Genomic DNA, 22,401 nt, shown 5'->3' on the forward strand with positions numbered 1-22,401 from the left:
ACGTGCAAATTTCAGAAACTTATCATACTTGTTAAAACCAGGGTTAATAATAATAAATTACCCCTAACTACAAAGTAAAATAGTCGAGATAAAAACACAACTACTAAGCCATTTAAATATGAAACTAAATAACCTATGGTAATAGAATGGACTAAACTATAATAAAACATATCCACACTAAAATGCAACATGCAAAAACTTGAAGGTCTAATGTCCAAAATATCAAAAATTAAACACTTTACACTTAGGACTAAAATTAGATTTCAAAGCAGCGTATCAGATGTACAAACGAATGAAAATTCAAATTTCTGGATTTAGGGACTAAATGTCAACTAACAAAATTACATATTAATGTAAAATAATATGAAACTCAAAACACATAAGGAATACCAAAATGAAAGACGCATGAAATATAAAGAACAATTAGAAACCTAAAAAGCTTAACCTATGGGACCAGACCTAATTTACCCTATTAATAGCCTAGGCAATTTCTAAATAAAATGGGAAATTTTCATATGAGCCCAACAATTCAAAGTAAAACTAACAACTCAAATCAGTGGCTAATCTGGAAAAAACATGGTAAGAATACAAGGGTATGAGTGAAGCTTTCTCTTTTCTCAGAGTATTACAAATGAAATAAAAGGAAAACTTCAAGAAAAAGGGCCTACAATCCAGACGAAGAAATTCACACCCCATTTATGCCAAAGTGAAAAGATAAGGGTAATTTAGGGGATATAAGGTGATTTCCCATTAACTATAATAAATCCTACGTTTTTGTTAACTACAACAACCTACCCTGAAAACCAAATGAGCCGCCCGCATTTTGTCATTTACCCCCCCAAAATTCCACTCACGGCCAAACTTTTTCCCATACTCAAATCGACGCCGCCGTTTCTCCATCAACATACACGACTCGATAACTGCTTACCACGAACGAAAAGTCTAACCATCACCCATATGAACGTAAAACCTTCTGCTTTTTCCCTAAATCCAGATTTGGAGATTAAAGAGATGAACATACCCTTAAATTCTTAAAGGACCACTCAACTGTTTATTTTTCGTACTCCAACAAACCCTTTAAGAGCGACGTTATTCTTTTCAAGATGAGATCTATACGAACATGGAATAAGGCCGAAGAGACCCATCGTGAAGACTCGTTCCCCAAGTAAAAACCCAAAAAACTTTTGCTTACTATGTTGGATCTATAAATTATTGAGAAATAAAAAAAAGGGTTTTTACTCTCTCTTAGCCTCTCTGTGAGTATTGCTTAGTTCTTTATTTGCACTCATACGAACATGGAAATAGGCCGAAGAGACCCATCGTGAAGACTCGTTCCCAAGTAAAAACCCAAACAACTTTTGCTTACTGTTGGAATCTATAAATTATTGAGAAAAAAAAAGGGTTTTTACTCTCTCTTAGCCTCTCTGTGAGTATTGCTTAGTTCTTTATTTGCAAATAACACAAGCACACAAAAAACATAGAAAAACTAAAAGAAAACCCAAGAAGAATACGAAAATCCTCATATTTCTATTGCTTTCTCTGTTTTTGAATTGTGAAATTACATTATTGTTTCTTTTCGTATTCCTTTACACTGTGAAATTTCCAGAAAAGATCTCCTCTGCAAATTCCCCTCTGTTATTGCTCTATGTTCTTTCGGGTCAATTATTGATCACCAATGGTAGTCCTTTTCCTCTTTACCCTCCAGTTCCAGTAGGTTTTTTTTGTGGACCCTTGTTTTTTTTTTGTGATCTCCTTTCTTGGTTCTTCCCGTTCCTCCTTTTTTACGGATGATGAATGCCCCTTTCAACGAACGGTTTCCTTCAGTTGTTGCTTATGATTTTCCCCACGTATGTTGAATGGTGTTTGTAATCTCCTTGTTTGCTGCATGTAGCTTTCAATGGTTGTGGAGGGACAACTGGCTCATGAGACTTGGCTGGCTTTGGTTCGGGCTTATTGGGCTTGTTTCTGGTTACTGGGCTTAAACCCAAATTGAGTCTTTATAATGACCTAAAAATAATAATAAAAAAATTAAATTAATATCTAATATTTAATAATTACAATAATAAAAATAAAATAAAATAATAAAAATTCCGGACAAAATCCCGGACAAAACACATGTCTACACAATCACCTTTAGCTTAATCAAAAAACTTTAACAAACAATGGTATACTAAAATTATTATTATACCAAGTCACATCAAATCTTCATTAATTTTTGTAAGCATCCAGGATCAAAATAGAAAAATATCTAACACTAGTGACACAATTTACAAAAATTAAAAATTTTGTGACGAAATAGACAAATGATAATAGTTTGATTACTATTAGTAGAGTTTACCCTGTAGTTTATTATATTTTGATTATTTTAATTCCGCACTAAAAAGACCAAAACCCTAAATCCTCCGCCCGCCTCACTTTTAAACAAGAACCGAAGCAGGAGTTATCGTTCAAGTCGAGTGAAAAGAGAAGAGGAAACAAATGGGGATTTTCGAGCCATACAGAGCAATAGGATACATTACCAGCGGTGTTCCTTTCTCCGTTCAGCGACTAGGCACCGAAACTTTCGTAACTGTCACCGTTGGCAAAGCTTTCAAATTACAACGTTAGTTCTAAACTTTCTTATTACTTCTTATTTCAAATTTGGTTTTGATTCCCCTAATGTTGAAATTATTCATCTTCTCACTTTTAGCTTCCTTTTGCAGTGCTCCAAACTCAATCTGGTGCTAATTGGTAAGGTTTTTTTTTTAAAATAGTTTTTGGTTTAAAGCTTTCGCAATCTAATGCTTTCCGTATAGGTCCTCAATTACCCAAGAAGATTCGAGCTCTTGCATCTTACCGTGATTACACGTTTGCCGCCTATGGGACTGATATTGCTGTATTTAAAAGAGCTCACCAGGTTGATCCTTGTTCTTTTATCTAATTTTCCCAAAAAATATATTATAGGGTATAATGGAAAGCCTAGTTTTCCATAGGTAAGCTAATGTGAAAGTGTCTCTTGGCTTGAAAATCCATCATTCTTTGATGACTTGTTATGTATAACTATTTTCCCCTTAAAATTTTGTTCTTTTGGATTTTGGTGATAAAATTAATGCATGTGCAGGTAGCTAATTGGAGCAGACACAGTGCTAAAGTCAACTTATTGTTTTTATTCGGGGATCACATTCTAAGTGTCGATGCTGATGGTAATGTTTTCATATGGTCGTTTAAAGGAATTGAGGACAATCTTGCTCCAATTGGACATATCAAGCTAGATGCCAAATTCACTCCTACTTGTATAATGCATCCAGATACGTACTTAAACAAGGTAGCATTCCCTACTTTGTTGCTAATATAGTAATAGGTGAACTTTAAATGTTATGATAATTGGACGTGTAGAACTGAGAAGAGTTTCAACAGGTTCTTATTGGAGCCAGGAGGGCCCTTTGCAGCTTTGGAACATCAGCACAAAAAAGAAACTTTATGAATTCAAGGGATGGAATTCGGGTGTCTGCAGTTGTGTCTCATCACCAGCCCTAGATGTTATTGCAGTTGGTTGTGGTGATGGAACAATTCACGTTCATAATATACGTTATGATGAAGAAGTTGTAACATTTAAACATTCTGCACGAGGCACTGTCACTGCCTTATCTTTCAGCACAGGTATTTCCATTATGGAGCTTTTAAGAGCTCCTTGCTTGATCTTGAGCTTCATTTTTCTGTAGATATATTGGAATTTGCTTAGGCTGCAATAGGGGTAATTGTGCTAACCAGCATATGGCAGACTTGAGCTCTGTCAAGTGTTATTTTCTTCTGCTTGGGTTTGGCACCCCAAAAAAATCCAACTACTCAAGCTCAAACCAATTAGACTAGATAACTTCGATTTTAAACAGTGGTAGATGTTTAGGATAGGGCTTTTTCCAGGTATTTTCTACTAAAGAAATATCAATCAAGCCATAAAACTGAGCATGTTTATGCTGATGTGTGTTCTATATTCTTCAGATGGACAGCCCCTTCTAGCTTCTGGAGGTTCTTCTGGTGTCATAAGCATATGGAATCTTGAGAAGAAAAGGCTTCAATCAGTCATAAGAGAGGCTCACGAGAGTTCAATTATTTCACTTCACTTTTTGCTAATGAGCCTGTGTTAATGAGTTCACTGCTGACAACTCAATTAAGGTGTGATCAATGTAGTACAAATCTTTCTAGCTTATCAGCGGTTTTTGATGAAATTTATGACTATAAGTATAAAGTTTTAAGTGGCTAAAGTGTTATGCATTTAGTTGTTTTGTATCATAAGTGATGGTTAAAATATTGAGGTTTGAAACACTATGGTATCATATTCAATGCTTTAGAACTATGACATGAACTATGTTGTGGTTTATTTAACATTTGACTTTACACTATCTATTTATGCGTCTTGATATGTCTGATTCTTCCCCTTCCCAAAACAAGAGGATGCAAAACTTTGCTAGCAGAAGTGGGTTGTGTGCAAAAATTGGTCTTTGCATTGTGGTATATGCTGTGCATGCTAATATAATATTGGGAAATGCACCTCTGGATATAATAATATATATATATATATGTTGCTTGCAGATGTGGATCTTTGACACAAGTGATGGAGATCCTCGTCTCCTGCGATTTCGGAGTGGACACAGTGCTCCTCCACGTTGCCTCCTCCACGTTGATCAGGTAATAGCACTCCATAAAGTTTATCCATGTGCAACATTCTGCATATTCATTTCACCCCTAATATCGTTAACAATTAAAAGTTTATTAGAATGTTATTGTGAATAAGGTCAAAACAATTCTAGAAGAGTACCTGCAATCATCTCCTTGTAGTACTTGGCCACATGACCTCTGAAATTTTAATATTAATTGTACTGGGTTTCTATCTAGCCTGTGCATCAGTTATTTTTAAACTTCTCTTTGGGAGATAATTTTGCACATGAAATGCCTAATTGAAATTTTACCCACTTTGGCAGGTTCTATGCCAATGGAAGACATATTCTGTCAGCTGGTCAAGATCGTGCTTTTCGCCTTTTCTCTACCATCCAGGTTTGACATCTATAATGAGGAATTTTGTTTTGCTTCATGAATTTCGATATGTATGAAGTTTCTGTTTGACCATTGCTCAAACTTATATTCATCCCAGTGAGATCTTTTATATAAAAAAATTCGCAGTTCCTGAGTGTTATACTGTTCTTTGGTGGCTATGATGTATTTAAGTAGATAACACATACCTCTCGATCTCGTCATATTGTTCCACGCTTGTTTAGTACAATGTTCAGTTCTTTGCATTGCTTTGGTGGTAGCAGAATTACACTACCTTACTAATGCGATCTGCTGGTTTTTCTTCTATCTCTTATACCAGTCATTTATGTTTGAAAGTAACTGATCTATGCTTCCTTGAAAGATTCTATTATTAATATTAGTTTATTATTATATTTTCATCCATTTCTTTTAAAATTTTATTAATGGAGGCTCATTTTCAAACACCGGAATACTTCTTGAACTGACCCATTGTTTTATTAAAGGTCTCCATCCATGTAATCTTTTGTGTGTAGGATTTACTACTTCCCTTGACTCCAAACCAAATCTTTACTTAGCATATTGGTTCTTTCCAATTGATGAAATTGTCTGAACTAAACATGGGCTTGAATGTGATATAAACATTTTTCTCTAATTCTACGACCTGATAAAATCCTGTATTTATCTAATCTGCAATTTGGAAAGAGCTTTGGTTCCTGGGTACACTCTTATTTACAATAAATATAATTTTCTAGTTTGTTAAAATTTTGTCAACACTTTTGTGATCAGGATCAGCAAAGCAGAGAGCTGTCTCAAGGTCACATATCTAAGCGAGCCAAGAAAACTAAGAATGAAGGTATGGCTGGAGTGAAATGTTCAGGATTTTTCTGACTAAGTTAGCATGGGTGTTCCTCAATTCTTTCTCCTTAGTTTCATATTTTCAATTTCAGGAGGAGGAACTAAAACTAAAGCCTGTTATTGCATTTGATTGTGGTACGATCTTCTGCTATATGCTTTGTATCATTTAAATACAAATGAAATTTTGCAAAAGTCTCATTCTGAGTAATAATATGCTTTTGTTATGTCAAAGTGATCTAACCTTTTTGCTGTCTGCCTCTCATTAAAAAAAAAGCTGAAATCAGGGAAAGAGATTGGTGCAATGTGGTTACATGCCATATGGATACTGAACAGGCATTGTGTGGAGACTTCAAAATTTTGTGATTGGTGAGCATATCCTGAGACCATGTCCTGAAAATCCCACACCTTTGAAGGTTATGCTCAATCTAATTCCTACCATTAGTATTTATTTATTTCCCACAAGTTTTATGTATTAATATTTCTATTTTCCTGCACAAAATGTAGCGAATACATTCACTATTCTTTCTGTACGTGTATCTATAGAGTATAGCCTATTTTTTAAGCATTCCTCATCATTTAAAACATTACACAGCAAATACTACTGATATTAAAACTATTCAAAGATGAGAAAACCCTGCTATGAACTAGTATTTCTGGAACTATATGAATTGTTACTGATGATTTTCTCTCTGGTAACAGGCATGTGCGATCAGTGCCTGTGGTAATTTTGCTGTTCTAGGGACAGCAGGTGGTTGGATTGAGAGATTCAACCTCCAATCTGGAATAAGTCGAGGTAGTTATCTGGACAGGTCAAAAGAAAGGGCTCATGATGGAGAAGTCGTTGGAGTTGCATGTGATTCTACAAATACCTTGATGATAAGTGCAGGGTATCATGGAGACATTAAGGTATATTCTTTCCCTGATACTTGTTCTATTTTCCTATTCTTAAATCTTAACAGACTTCTAAGAGTAATTTGTGATTATAGCTTTTGATATTCCTTTGTTGGGTATAGTCGTAAATTGAGCATTATTTTCTCTCACTTTGTTAAACCGTTCCACATTGATTTTTGTTTTACTTCAAAATCTTTTCCAGCCAACAGTGAGAAGGGTAATGGAAACTTGATCTATAATACATACTTCTAAGCAGGCAGGACAGTGAAAAATTTTATTGATTTTTTGCTGGGTGTAATTTGATTAATTGATTCTTTGTGCAGGTATGGGATTTCAAGGGACGTGACCTAAAATCTAGATGGGAAATTGGATGTACTGTGGTTAAGATTGTTTTCAACCGTCTTAATGGTGAGTGCTTCTTTTGGTATTTGTTTTATCAGCCTTGAACCTTGGCTTTCTGTGTGTGTCAGCCTGTCATTGAGCATGTATTCATGCTTCTCTATGGTATCTGTGTCTTGCTTTTCTTCCTTTCTTCATACATATATTTAGCAATTTCTTTTTCTTTTACTTTATTTTTAGGTCTTTTGGCCACAGTAATGATTTGGGCTATACGTTTTTATGATGTTGTGGCATTAAGAATGGTTCGTAAATTTGAAGGCCATACAGACCGTATTACTGATGTATGTTTCAGTGAGGATGGCAAATGGCTTCTATCATCCAGCATGGATGGGAGTCTGAGAATTTGGGATGTTATCTTAGCGAGACAAATTGATGCTATACATGTTGATGTAGCTATCTCAGCATTGTCCTTGTCACCAAATATGGATATTTTAGCAACTACCCATGTTGATCAGAATGGGGTTTATCTGTGGTAAGTTTTCAGTTGTCTCATCTTTACCTTAAGGACCAAAGAAGTATGGCTATTCGGTCGGTTATCTTTGTGATATTCTGTTCACTCTAAATAGCTGAAAAACTTGAAGATGAATGTTCCTTAATTTATTGAATTTTCTTCTATGATTATTTTCTAAACTGTAACACTTGACAATAAATATTAAATATTTTAGTCATTCAGTGTATAATATGCAGATTTTACTTGTAACTATACTTTTATTTTAATTCTTAGTAAGAAAAACTAATTTGATGGCAATCTTAATCAGGGTTAACCGGTCAATCTTCTCTGGAGCTTCAAATGTAGATTCTTTTGCAAGCGGAAAGGAAGTTGTAAATGTCAGCTTGCCATCCATCTCATCTAAGGATGGATCTCAACCTGAGGATTCTGATGAACCCGTTACAGACAACTCAGTTTTGAAAGATGCTTCTGTCTGCAACATTGATAAAGCAGATACCGGAACTAGTTACTCTCTCACTGTTGCCGAAAAGCCAATGGCAAAGCTTGATCAATTTAGACATTATAAAGGTCTCTTTACTCTTTCTTTATTTCATGTAGTTAGGTATCGGAAATAAATATATTAATTCTATTTTGGCTTTATGTATAGTTTAGATAGGGCTTCTGCAGAGATTGATTCCATAATTGCATTATAATTTCAGGTTCGCAACAAACCAATCGAGCCTCCCAAGAAACCCGAGAAGGCTCCTTTCTTCCTGCCTTCAGCTCCATCTTTCTGGAGAGATATTATTTACACCTGGTGAAGCTAATGTGCATAATGATGCAAAAGGCAATGAAGTGGAAAAGAATGATAGGAAGCTTGACATACCACCATCCGCATTTTTGCAGCGTCTCCAGTCCTCTGCGGAGATGAAAAATTGTAAGTTCCGTTGTGAAATTTATTGAATATCCTTGGCAAATGTCTTTGCAGCTAATATTTGTGTACCTTAACATGTTGCAGTTTCAGCATTTACTGATTATATTAAAGGCTTGTCTCCTTCGGCTTTGGACATGGAGCTTCGGATGCTTCAGATCATTGACGATGAGAACCTTGAAGAGCTTGATGCGAAACCTGAGATGATTTCAATCGAACTGTTATTGGATTATTTTGTTTATGAGATCTCCTACAGGAACAATTTTGAGTTCATACAAGCTGTTATCAGGTTATTTCTGAAGGTATTGTTTTCTTACTCTAAAAGAATGTCATTTGATTGATAATTTTTTTTTACAATTCTGACCTAAACCCTAGACCCGAACTTGCCTAACATAACTCGAAGATGACCCAAATAACAAATGATTTGTATCTAGAATGACCTTAACTTTGAATAATCCAAAACCGAAATGACCCAAACTCGAACCCATAAAAAATTACAAGCCTCTGAAAATCTCAAAGTGCTTAACCTAAGTTTCCTAGATTAATATATCTAATGCTAGTTTGATTGATAATTGGGTGATGCATCTTCTCTTGTATTCCGGTTTTTCTTATGCTATTTGCAAGAGGGCTTATGTTGGCTTTTCATTGATGGAATTTCTTATCATATTTGGTCAGATACATGGTGAAACAATACGCTGCCGCCCCAAGTTACAAGACAAGGCAAAGAAGCTCCTCGAAATCCAATCCGACATATGGCAGAAGATCGATACGATGTTTCAACAAACAAGATGCATGGTTACCTTCCTCAGCAATTCACAATTTTGAACTGCTCATTGTGCAACTATTTTGTAAGGTGTATCCAATCCAGGGTTCCCTCCTAAATGGGTATGATTTCACCCCTAAACTAACATACATTGCTGGAATTGTAGATAGAAGAGGATGCATGTAATTTTGGTTTCTGTCATGAATATTTTTATTAGTTATAAACGTGCTTATGCATTTACATCACACTGAGATTTTCGATTTTTGCGAGTTACATTTAGATAATGAGTTTTGAGTCGCTCATACAACTTCCATGCCTAGCTAGTATAAAAAAACAATAATAATTAATATGTAATCAAGATATATGCATGTACGAGAATGACTGAATCATAGATAGAAGAATAGTAGAGGTTTCAATATCAAATTTTTTTGATAGTTTTTTTTTTTTGATAGAAAGAGGCCTCATTAAAATCCTCCTTCAATCCCTCCATGTTATGAGAGTAACATGAAGGAACAACGAAGGAGGAAAGGAGAGCCAAGAAAACTTTTATTCACAAGAACCAGATTACAAGATTGAACAAACTCCTACACTTTCAACAGAAGAACATAAAACTTAACACAAAACATCCAACAAACAGGGAGGTACAATTCCTGTTAAACACAACAATAACCAAAATCACCCTATCCCATCTTTAGCAAGTTTATCAGCTTCCCAGTTTGCCGCCCTTGAAATATGCCTAAAAATAATATCCTTTCCAATCAAAAGCGAAACTATATCCTTCACCAAGGATAGATGCAAAGGAGGGCTTAAACCCGGATTCTGGATCCACTTCAGAGCGTTAGATGAGTCTGATTCCAAGATAACTCTCTGATTTGCGACAAAATCCAACTCCTCCATAAGACAAATCCCTCTTTTGATAGCCAACATCTCTGCCAAGATAGGAGGACACCCCCTACTGCTTCAGAAAACCACTGAAGTAATAGACCTCTGCTATCTCGAAACAGACCACCAATACCTCCTTTTTCCCAACCCGAAACCATCGCTCCATCAACATTTAACTTAGAAACCCCTCCGGTGGAGGAACCCAGCAAGCAGGTTGAGAGCAATCCTTTCCTGATATACCAATCGAATCAGCAATTTTCAAATCACCTACTAGAGAATCTAGAGGAATACCCACATCCTTGAAACGAGCACTAAACCAGGAAGCCACTCTAAATCTAACAATGAAAGATAATCTGACCAAATCCAGCTTTCCTTTCTGAAAGATAATCTCATTTCTACACTTCCATACTGACCACATCACTGCCCTAGGAATGAATTTCCAAATCAAAGAGTTAGTCATAAAATCATCCCACAAAATTAGAAATTCCATGGTACACTTTGGAGTCACCAATGACACATTCCACATTTTCAAGGAGGACCACAGACCCCACACAACCCTGCAATGCAGAAACAAATGGGAAACTGATTCCACTCCCTACCACACAAAACAACGTTGGTCAACAATCTCTGCAACACCTCTTTGCTAACTCCTCTTTAACCGGTACTCTATGTTGCACTAGTTGCCAAACAAACAATTCCACCCTTGGAGGAGCTAAACCAGACCAAATATTCTTATCCCAATTCACTTGATTTTGCTCAGAACCACGTTGTTCATAAAAGCGTTTATACAAGATTTAGCTGTAAAATTTCCTTTACCATTCCCTAACCAAATCCAACAATCATCTTCAGTAGGAAAAGGAGAGGTATTATTCAACATAGAAATCAACTGCATCCACTGTTCTACTTCCCAATCAGCCAAATTCCTTCTCATTTGGATGTCCCCACCCAACCCGAAGCATTATTTACCCTAAACTCCTTCACTTTACCTGATTATTAATTGATAGAACATAAAGTCTAGGAAACAACAATTTCAGGGGAACATCACCCAACCATACATCATTCCAGAACTGCACATCTTCCCCTTTCCCCGCCTTCAAACACATATTCCTTTTAAGACACTCTCCAAAATCATCACTGTTGAAGAAGTTTTTCACCACACCTTTCCAAATCCACGATGCACGAGCTGGCACCGAATTCTCCAAAATAATGGACTTCGGATCCAAATTGTAGGCGTCACAAATCACTTTCTTCCACCAAGATTTCTTATCAGAAGAAAACTTCCAAACCCATTTTCCTAGTAAAGCTCGGTTCAAAGTGCTAGATTAGGGACCCCTAGACCCCCCAGATTTTTGGTTTAGAGACCGACTTCCAGTTGACCCAATGGATTTTTTTCTTGTCAATCGAATCCCCCCACAGAAATGAAGCCATGATAGAGTTAAGTTTAAGTATCACAGCAGCTGAGATTCTGAACATAGACAGAAAATAGACCGGAAGAGAGCATAGCACCGATTTGACCAAAACCACTCTTCCGCTATCGACAGAGAATTAGCTATCCAACCACTCAATTTAGCATTAAATCTCGCCACTATAGGATCCCACATAACAGCCGAATTCCTCTTGAACCCCAGAGGCAGACCTAAACATTCAGATGGAAGATATCCAACCGAGCAACCAATAACTTTAGCCCAATTAGTTAGCTCCCCTTCTTCAACATTGATTCCAAAAATCCTGCTTTTACCTAGATTTAACTTCAGCCCCACCAGAAGTTCATAAATCAGTAACACTCTTCTAATATTCCTCAACTCACGAATGGAACCTTTATTGAAAATTATAAGATCATCCGCAAATTGAAGGTGTGACAGCTTGAATGCTCGGTCCTGCAGTCCTAAATCAAACCCCGAAAACAATCCCATATCCACTGTTTTAGTTAACAGTAAATGCAGCAACTCAGTAGCCAAGTTGAAAAGCATAGGTGAAAGCGAACAACCCTGTCTCAGACCTCTGGAAATATGAAATTTCTCTGTTGGAGACCCATTTAACAAAACCGAAATCTCAGCAGTTGACATGCACTGGAACATCCACGACCTCCACTTTTCACCAAACCCCATTTTGCTCATAATTTGAATCAAAATCTTCCAATCTACCGAATCATAAGCTCTCATAAAATCCACCTTGAAAACTACTCCCTTCAGCCCTCTCTTCCTCCAAAATCAATACTCATTTGCAATAAAAGAGCATCCAAGATGTTTCTCCCCGGAATAAAAGCAAATTGGGACTGACTTATAATATCATTGAGATACAAACTCAATCTTCTAGCTAAGACCTTAGAGATGACTTTATAAAGACCTCCCACTAGGCTAATTGGCCTAAACTCTTCCAACCCCTCCGGATTTGCCTTCTTTGGAATAAGAGAAATGAAGGAAAAGTTCACCTCCGGCTCCCATACCTTCCCCACATAGAAATCCTAAAAAACCTCATCATATCATCCTTCAATTTAGCCCAGAACTTCTTAAAAAACCCTAAGTTCAGACCATCCGGACCCGGAGCTTTGTTGATATCCGAATGAGCAATAGCTTCCCAAACTTCCTCTTCAGAAAAAGGCTTCTCCAAAGCTAAACTGACCTTCGGACAGCTTGAGAAAATCCAGATTTAATTCCTCTGCCTCCAAGGTGTTTGTTTGATTATACAACTTCTTGAAAACTCCACACGGAAGCTTTAACTGACCTAGGGTCTTCAATAACTTCACCATCAACTTTGATAGCTTTTATGTAGTTTATCCTCCCTCTAATTGCTGCACTATGATGGAAAAACCTTGTGTTCTTATCCCCTCCAATCTCCATTTCAATCTAGACTTTTGCATCCAAATTGATTCTTCCTTCTTTTGTAACTCCCATAATTCTCTCTTTGCTTCAACAATAGAATTCATTGACCAAAGAAGACCCTTGTTGCAATTTCATTTCCATATCCTGTATCACAGACTCCAAGGTTCTGATTCGGCCTGGTAATTGAAGAAAACCCTTACCAGCCCAATTTTTGCGACATCCTTCACCCGGTTAAGAATTTTGGAAATGGGTATCGAGTTTTCCTGTGTACCCAGATTGAACAGTTCTTTTGTCAACAGTTCACTAAACCCTTCCTCCTCCAACATATAATTAAACAGTCTAAACGGTTTCGGCCCCCAATTGCACTCCCTATTTCCAGCAGAATAATATTATGATCAGAAATGGACCTAGGCTGCAGATTTTGGTTGATCTTTGGGAATTGCGCGAGAAAAAACTATGATCAACTAAAAACTGATCCAATCTCTCAAAAGTGGGAACTTCCCTATATTACACCACGTGAACTGACCTCCAATAAAGGCAAATCAATTAGATTTGCCTTAGAGACAAAACTCGAAAAAATTCATCGACATCAAATTCACATCACCACCCCTTTTCTCTTCCTGCGTCAAAAAGGCATGAAATCCCCACCTAAACACTGGACAGTCCACCTGTTCCAGAAAGGAAAATAAATCCCTGAAAAATGGCTCTTTATCAGCCTCCACACTTGGACCATAGACATTTATGAACAACAATAGTTTGGCATACCATCCAACCAAACCCTTTAACGCCACAAATCTAGTTCAGATGACCTTTCCTTCACCACAAATACCTTGATTCCACATTGTTATTAGACCACCAGCCGAACCAACAGCAGGCACAACTGCCAAAACCATTAAGGATTTTACCTCCCTTTCCTACCTAACATAGTGCTAACAGTTTCCAATTTGGATTCTTGCAAAAATAAGATAGTTGGTTTTTTCTCCTCTACAAATCTCCTAATAGCACGTGCTTTACCTTCCTACCCAGACCCCTAACATTCCAACACATAATGGACCATTCTACCATCAAATGCATTTTATGACCATAACCCCTGAACCAACTACCCACCCCTCAAACATCTCTATCCTTCACCAAAGGAACAACTTGGTCAGGAATTCCTTTCTCCTCCTTTAAACTTTACCCCCAATAAATTGGATACTTTCCAACACTCCATTTCTTTTGTCTCCTCTGATTCTTTTCTCCTGCTCCAATAACATCATCCATACCATCACAACTTTTGGCAGCCCTCCCTAGCATAAAATTATTATGATATCCTCTCGCGACATTATTACCCGATACACTCCCCCAAAAGGTCTTCTCTGTGATAGAGACAGACCCATTCTGCATACCATATCCAACCTGTGTATCTGAAATTGAAGCCTCATTCTTATTCCCATTCTTATTTGCTGATGGACTAAAATGCTCAGGCCCAAATACTTCCTCCTACCCATGTTGGAAATAAGCCCATCCTCTTGGACCACTTTATCTTCCCCGAGGTGTCTCCTTGTAAGCTGACCACCTTTTTCCTCCCATCAGAAAAAGTCCCTGACACAGTCTGCTTGCTGCAACCTTCACCTAGTACTGTCCCCTCGTTACAAAGGTCAACATTTGAACTGTCCTCGGATTCAGCGTTATTTTTCAATTTCCCTCGTTCATTGGGCCACCTCCTTGTGAAAAACCTCGAACCCACTCTTCAACCCTGCTTCTAGAGTCTGACATCTGCTGAGAATTCAACTGCCCTTGCAGACCACCTCGATCTCCCCTTTGCTCCCCTCTGACGAATCCCTCTCCCAAGGAACACTGTTCCTCCTTGAGAACCATCTTCATCAACCCTTTCATCATCTTCCCCTTCTCAAGCTCAGGGGAAGACAGGCTCCAACCTTTCAAACCAAAAGGACAAAGCTTCCCACTTATCTTCTATAGCTGCTTCTTTCTCCCACAGACCGGAAACTACCAAACATGCATTTTCGCATAACCCCATCTAACTACCTTAACATTGATTCCCTCTGTTCTCAATGCCCTTTGCACAAACTCAACCTCAAATATCACTTTAACGATACCTGTTTTTTTTTTTTTTGATAGGAATGTAGGCCTCGTTAAAAACCCCCTTCATGATTAATGGAACACTAAGTGTTTCTCAATCAGCGGAAGGAGGAAAAGAGTGCCTTAGGATTCATTAAAAACATATACATAATGTTTAACAACAACACATAAACACTCCCTGTACATAATCCAACCCAAAGACTACAAAAGCAAATCACAAATGTAAAACTAGCCAATACCAGCTTTGGCTAAACTATCAGCCTCAACATTGGCTGACCTAGCAACCCATCTAATAATACCATTCAACTCCCTTAACTTAGTAACAATATCTTTTACTAAATTAGAGTATACACCGGGACAGAGCTCAAAATTCTGACCCACTCTATGCAAGCTTACTATCAGATTCAATCAATAAACGTTCCTTCATCAATAAACGATACCTGTTAATGAAGTCCTCAGCCATGATCTTTCCTCCAAAGGGAAGAAGAAATCCATGTCTTCTTCTCCTCTCTCCTGTCCCAAGGTTTCTGGATTGCTGACCCTCATCTTTTTTCAAACCTACTACCGTATCCTTATATGTTCTGCCATCCTAGAACCTGTTCATCATCTCCTTCTTCCTAGCCCCAACCACTTGGCTAGATGCATTTGCCTTTTCGAAACCTCGACACCTACACCTCCAGCCTCTACTACTATTGCGATTCAAGTTCCTCGGACCACTACTCTGATATTTCGCATATGACACTAATATTCTCCTCCCATCAACAAGGACGTTGTTCATCTTCTCCTTAGCAGTAATCAAATCCTCCTTACTCGCAAAATGCACAAAGGCAAACGTCTTGTTCTTGTAGTTGGGTCTGCTATTAAAAAACGGAATAAAACTTTAATCACCTTACCAAAACGGCTAAACCGATCCCACAATACCCTCCTATGCACTCTCCTACTAAGATTGTCAACGAATGCAAACCCACGATCCTCCTACAGTATCGTCCATGTTAACTGAAAAAATGCCAGGACAATGACCAAAGTGGGACTCTGTATGTGCCTGATTCACTCCAAAAATATTTCAGTTGATAGTTATTGGTGTTAAACGAGAGAGATGATAGTATGGATATATGATGGTTTTTCTTCTGATTTGGATGAAAAGTTAATAGTTGATGGTGAGAGACTCGATTGCCATGACAGTTCGTGGAGAACAAAGGAGATTCTCGGGTAGGAGAAAAAAAGTTCTCTGAAGTTATATCGAAACTCTGAATATTGTTTAAGGGATGTAGTGTCTTATATTTGCAATTTAATCTCTAATTATAAAGAAATATTAAAAGTAATCAAAATTAGAATTGCTTAATATTCAGGTAGATACTGCATTTCGGAGGGCAGGGTAAGATCAGTATTCATCCTGCAGCTAACGATTTCAAGCACAAGAACTCCAAAGCTATAAATGTCAGCTTTTTCAGACAACTCCTCTAATGGCATACTCTGGAGCCGTATAACCCCTTTAACAAAATCAAACAGACAAAACAAATAATCTCATCATCTTCATCAATACATTTACATGCACTACCTGATCATGACTTGTTCATTCATTCTTAGTTAGAGGTAGAAGGAATTAGGGGTGAGTATTCGAGTTAATCTAGTTGAATCGAGTTGACGAGTCATACTTCGTCATTCAAATTTTATTTAAAAAAAATTGTAGGGGAAGAGAGGGGCTTACAAAGTGCCAGCAAGTGGTGCTAAGATAAGCTTCATCTTCAGGAAAGAACCTAGCCAGCCCAAAATCACCGATCTGGGTTGGAACTTGTCATCGAGAAGAATGTTGCTTGCTTTGATATCCCTATGAACAATCCTCAGATGTGAGTCTTCGTGTAGGTACTGAAGCCCTCGTGCTACACCCAAGATTATCCGAAACCTAGCCTCCCAGTTCAAGAATATTCATTCGTTCCTGCATCAATTCACAACACAAACATATTTCAAAGTTTATTACAAGGTTTTGGTTGCAAGATAATATCAGGTCTTCAGTCGACGTTAATCTCGAGTTGATCTTAGATAACTACTACCTCCCTCCCCTTATTTAAAAAAGATGGCATGCGGAACTTCGAATCCGTACATATTCGTATAATTGTTTTTGAGAGGTGGCATGTAAATATGTAATAGGTCTAAGTTTGAATTCGCTAGACATGTATAGGGATGGCAATGACGTGGGGTGGTCTTCGACCGACCCGAATCCGACTTGACATTATAACAACAAAACTCAACCATGATCTCAACTCAATCCGAGTTTAAAATATTTACATTTGCCTCGAACCCACATATTTCAAAGTTTATTACAAGGTTTTGGTTGCAAGATAAATATCAGGTCTTCAGTCGACGTTAATCTCGAGTTTGATCTTTAGATAACTACTACCTCCCTCCCCTTATTTAAAAAAAGAATGGCATGCGGAACTTTCGAATCCGTACATATTCGTATAATTGTTTTTGAGAGGTGGCATGTAAATATGTAATAGGTCTAAGTTTGAATTCGCTAGACCATGTATAGGGATGGCAATGACGTGGGGCTGGTCTTCGACCGACCCGAATCCGACTTGACATTATAACAACAAAACTCAACCATGATCTCAACTCAATCCGAGTTTAAAATATTTACATTTGCCTCGAACCCATGATAATTTTTTACATATAGTTGTATCAAAACCTAACTATTAATATATTAATACATAAAGAAGTGTTTTTTTTTCATAATTATCCTAGAGTAGTATGGGGTTTTCTTAAACTTTAACCTGATTCAACCCGAAATCCAAATTTTATATAAAAAAAGTTTGATCTTATTAGATCGGATCAAATCCGTTGGGTCTGGATTTTTTTGACGTCCCTAACTATATAACATTCTATCTTTCGAAAAGGGCTGCTTGTTCCTTCATCTAGTACGAGTAAAATGAATCATTGATCCATGTTTATATGCACATACTTTATATATATATATATATATATATATATATGTATGTATGTATGAGTTGTAGGAGAAAATTGGGGTGAGTTATATATACCATATACCATGTGGTCCAAGTTGCCATTCTTCATAAACTCATAGATAAGTAGACGTTGAGACCCATCGGAGCATCCCAGAAGGCGAACCAAGTTTTTGTGTTGGATGCTTGTGATCAACCTCACCTCCGAAAGAAACTCCGACTCTCCTTGTTGGGATCTCTCATGGGACAGTCTTTTCACAGCAACCATTCTTCCATCTCTTAGCTTTCCCTATTAATAACCAAAAGAAGAAAAATGGAAAATCCTTATTGTTTTAATATCAGTTCCAAATGCATCCCGAGACATGGTTCGGTAAGTTTAATGACCATTTTGTAATAATTTGATAAGTTTAATGAACCGTTTGTGAAGTTTGATGATTACATTTGAAAGCTTGTTGACCAGTGGATCATTTTGGTGTACTTTAACCAAAGATATAATATAACTTACATTAACCATCGATTTCTGAAGAGAGTAAAACATAAAATTATGATTTTTGGGCTAATGTATAATTTTACTATTGTACTAATTTAGAACATTACGATTTCTTATGGGACTAAAGAATAATTTAAACATTTTGGGACCAGAGTTCCTGCCAGCCCCTATCGCTGTCTCTGCATATGCAACCAAGACGGACGATAATGAATGGGCCCCAAAGTGGCCCTACCCCAAATTTTAAAAAATTAACATTTGGCCTTTTAAAATTCTCATTAGATTTTAATTTTGTTTAAATATTTTTAATTAAATCCCCTTTTAAATTTTTTAAATCCCATCAAGTCTAAAAATTTGTAAAAAATATAATTTATATTTCTAAAATTTGTAAAAACATTAAGTACGTCCTCAGTTTTTTTTATCAAGATCCAATCCATCACTGTATGTAATGCACTATATCCATATGCTAGATATAGGTATGCTTAATTATTTCTAAGCTTTTCATATATTTGGAGAATCATATATAATGCATTAATCTGTACTAAATTCAAAGATTTGTCATTAGAGATGATAATTTGATTGATTTCAATTCGATCTTATAAAATTTATTTTTTAGGAAAAAAATAAGTTTATGTCACGGTGGAGTTCGTGTTTAGAATGAAAAATCTTTGATCCGACCAGACATGAGATAATAGTATAATTTTTTCTATATATTTAAGAATAATTGATATAATATCCCTCTCTCATCTCTCTATATTTTTTCCAATTAAATCCCTAATTTGCCAAATAAAATTCATTTTTTAATATTTGTGTTAGGTTGGGACATTTGTGGATTTTTATTTCAAAATTCGGATCGAATTTCAGTCGAACAGACCCTCCCTAAACTCGATTAGATCAAATTTAAAAATTAAAAAAAAAAAGTATACTTCTCAAATGAATAAACCAAAAACTCAACCAAAACTATTTCATGTATTTAGAGGATCAAATCTCACATCCACGCTCTAATGTATATGTTAGATGTAAATATTAAACACGAATATTTTCGAAAGAATGAAAACTGGGAATATATCAAAGTTTGCTTACTTTGTAACAGGTCCAAATCCACCTTTGCCAAGGAGATTATCAGGGTGAAAATTCTTGGTTGCCCTTCAATGTCCGGACGTCAAAATAGAAAACACTTCGAAGATCGCCGCTAAAGAAATCCGGCGATGCTGCAAATGACACATAAATCAACTTCACAAACCAATAACTCCCAATGAAATAATTCATCAAACACGTTACCTGCATGCCTTTTACTCTCCGATGCAAAACTCTTGGTCCCCCTTGGTCGTCAAATTTTCCAATTGATTAACCCGATAATCAACAGTATAATCAGCACAACAACCCCTCCAAGGAAAAAGAATAAGGAAGAAGTCTTCATCATACACCGAAACCCCAGTTATTTGACTGTTCATCAAGCTGATCATGGCGGGAAAAAGAAACAAGAACTAAGTTCAATTCTACTAGTACCTGTCATTTTTCCAAATCAAAATCCAAAAATAAACAATGGGTCATTTGCTTTTTGCGATTTTGAATTTCACAGAAGCAGAATTTCATGATCTTGCCTGACCTGTGAAGAATGTTTCATTGGTTTCGACGAGGATTAATGGTGGAGAAGAGCAGTTGGGTTTGGCCTCGAGTTGCCATCTTATCACTAATTTTCTAAAAAGATATATTGTTAATGACCCAAAACTTGAAAAAGCTAAGGGTGACAGCCAACAATAAGCAAGGTTTTGCATTGATTTAAACGCTTGCTTGTGTGATTTACGAATATTCTGAAAATTACAGATTTTGTGTCCTCATTTGTTGTTGTAAATAATAAAGGAAAAAGTACACAAGTGGTCCCTAAACTATTCTTGAATGATTTTTTGGTTACTAAACTTTAAATTTATAAAATAATCATTGAATTATCAAATATTATAAAATGATCACCATGGTATTACAAATAGTTATTAAATTTATCGAACTTTTACAAAAATGGTTATAAATTTATCAAATTGTTATAAAATGGTCAATAAATTTATTAAATTTTATGATCATAAAAACGTCACAGTAGGGATGGGCATGGGTCAGGACAAGTCGTATTTTATCGACTTGTATATTTTATGCTCCACCTTTCTGACTTGACTCGAGCTTAGGAAGGTTTCACCTAACCCAAAACTCGATCTTTCTTTTGTGTGTGTAAAAACATTAGGTTGGGATTTTTCACCTTAAACCCGACTCGGCCTTGTCCTTAAAAAACCTTACCCAAGTCCATTTTTTCCTAAAAAATGACCCTAGGGTCAGGTCGAGTCATATACTCATGTCTGTCACAATGGCCATTTATAATAATTTGATAAAATAAATAATCAGTTTGTAATGTTTAACAATTTAATAGCAAAACCGATCATTTGATCCTAGTTATGGACCTCCAGCGCGCTTTAACCAATAATAAAACAAACAAATCGGAGTGCGGCCCTTCCTTTCGATGCAAACACAATATCTTGACTAAGCCAGGAAATTGTGAATTTTGGGATAAAAAAAGAACTAATAAAATATACACAAAATAATTCTGTCTCAGTTTCCAATAGTTACTAATCCAAGCCCTCGTTTTCTTCATTTCCTCTTTGTTTCAATCGCTTTCACGGTGGTCTTTATGGCGGTAATGTCACCGTGGTTTGGTTTTATGGCGGTAACAGCCACTGTGGTTTCCGCGGCGACAATAATCAGTCAGATGCCATTGACTGAAAGATTCCCAATAAGTAACACTTCTGTTCGCGATGGAATAATTTAAATTAATTATATTTAATTTAAACGAGTTAATTTTTTTTTAAGTTTTTAACATTAACATGGTTTAAAAATATGATTTTCAGTGGGCTATCATCCATATATTTCAATCCCATGTTACGTTTGTTTCACGTAAAATATTTTTTATAAAATATTTTTCTCATTTTCCAGTGTTGGTTAGAAGAAAATTAATTGGTCAACGTAAAATATTTCCTGGTCAACAGAATTTTTTTGTGTTTTCTTGAAAATGACTTACGGTCTAATTTTTCGTAAGTCATTTTCCGAACTTTTCACTTCAAAGAATAAATACTCAAAATAATTTTTTTATGAATTTAATATTAATAAAATATTTAATATCATTTAATCAAAATAGTAATTATTAAATATTTATTAATATTTAATAAATAATATATATGTGCCTGCTGCATGTGTTAGTCTGGAAAATGTTTCAGCTTGAGTGATACCGAAGCTTCCGTAGATGCACATTTGTCGATTTAGAAGTTTGTAAGTATCTTCTCAGTCTCATTGTGTCTATTCTGAACTTGTTTAACAGGCTGAGAGAGATTCGACGCCACTGCACAAAGGAGCTAGATATTTGATAAATTCTCAAATGGAGAACGGGATTTCCCACAACAGGTAAATCTTTCGACTCCTCGGTGTGTACGAAACATGTTCTTTGATTGATTTCGTACCCTCTTTTACATGCAGGAAATCATGGGAGTGTTCAACCGGAATTGCATGATCAGTTACTCCGCGTATCGCGACATTTTCCCTATTTGGGCATTAGGCGAATATCGCACTCGAGTATTGCAGCCGGAACGGAAGACATCGTCGAACAACGGTAATTAACTTTTTGTTGCTTGTAGGGCTACTATATGTTTGCCATGTTAATTGAATACTTCTTTTTATTTTATGGAGAGGTCTTTAGCCAAATCCCTTGGGTGAACATATAAAGGACGTCAATGGGTTAGACATTTGAATAAATGATCATAGTGTCACAGACCGCCAGCCCAAGACCGAGCCCAGTTCGTTCAAGGCTGCCAGAGACTACCTTTGCCACGTTTTGGGCCTTCTAGAAGACCCAACA

The 22,401-nt window shown here is 36.5% G+C and overlaps 1 protein-coding gene, 2 long non-coding RNA genes and 1 pseudogene across 3 annotated transcripts; 2 read left to right on the plus strand and 2 right to left on the minus strand.

Moving 5' to 3' along the window:
* The first annotated feature begins 2,364 nt into the window (after positions 1-2,364).
* Positions 2,365-9,541, plus strand: LOC120189414 (annotated as a pseudogene).
* Positions 9,542-9,951: 410 nt separating this feature from the next.
* On the minus strand, positions 9,952-12,998 carry LOC120189350. The gene is made up of 8 exons (XM_039192655.1): positions 12,883-12,998; positions 12,605-12,775; positions 11,665-12,360; positions 11,521-11,623; positions 11,145-11,405; positions 10,654-10,715; positions 10,344-10,583; positions 9,952-10,231 (listed from the first exon to the last, which is right to left on the minus strand). Exons 1-8 carry the CDS (start codon positions 12,996-12,998, stop codon positions 9,952-9,954), a joined length of 1,929 nt encoding a protein of 642 aa, XP_039048586.1.
* Positions 12,999-18,119: 5,121 nt separating this feature from the next.
* LOC120189276 lies at positions 18,120-20,009 on the minus strand. Its single transcript, XR_005522504.1, has 3 exons — positions 19,791-20,009; positions 19,593-19,720; positions 18,120-18,311 (listed from the first exon to the last, which is right to left on the minus strand). It is a non-coding gene; the product is annotated as an uncharacterized LOC120189276 (long non-coding RNA).
* A 1,871-nt stretch (positions 20,010-21,880) lies between these two features.
* On the plus strand, positions 21,881-22,136 carry LOC120189269. The gene is made up of 2 exons (XR_005522503.1): positions 21,881-21,950; positions 22,023-22,136. It is a non-coding gene; the product is annotated as an uncharacterized LOC120189269 (long non-coding RNA).
* The last annotated feature ends 265 nt before the right edge of the window (positions 22,137-22,401 follow it).

This window comes from Hibiscus syriacus, unplaced genomic scaffold (assembly GCF_006381635.1).
Source record: "Hibiscus syriacus cultivar Baekdansim isolate YM2019G1 unplaced genomic scaffold, ASM638163v2 tig00116954_pilon, whole genome shotgun sequence".
Taxonomy (NCBI): Eukaryota; Viridiplantae; Streptophyta; class Magnoliopsida; order Malvales; family Malvaceae; genus Hibiscus; species Hibiscus syriacus.

Excerpts from the sequence above, each read along its gene's own strand:
- LOC120189350 (XM_039192655.1), bottom strand. The coding sequence starts at position 12,998 with ATGGAGATTGGAGGGGATAAGAACACAAGGTTTTTCCATCATAGTGCA. Across the intron at positions 12,776-12,882 it reads GAAGTTATTGAAGACCCTAG|TTTAGCTTTGGAGAAGCCTT; the intron begins GTCAGTTAAAGC and ends TCCGAAGGTCAG. Across the intron at positions 10,232-10,343 it reads TGGGTTCCTCCACCGGAGGG|TAGGGGGTGTCCTCCTATCT; the intron begins GTTTCTAAGTTA and ends TTTCTGAAGCAG.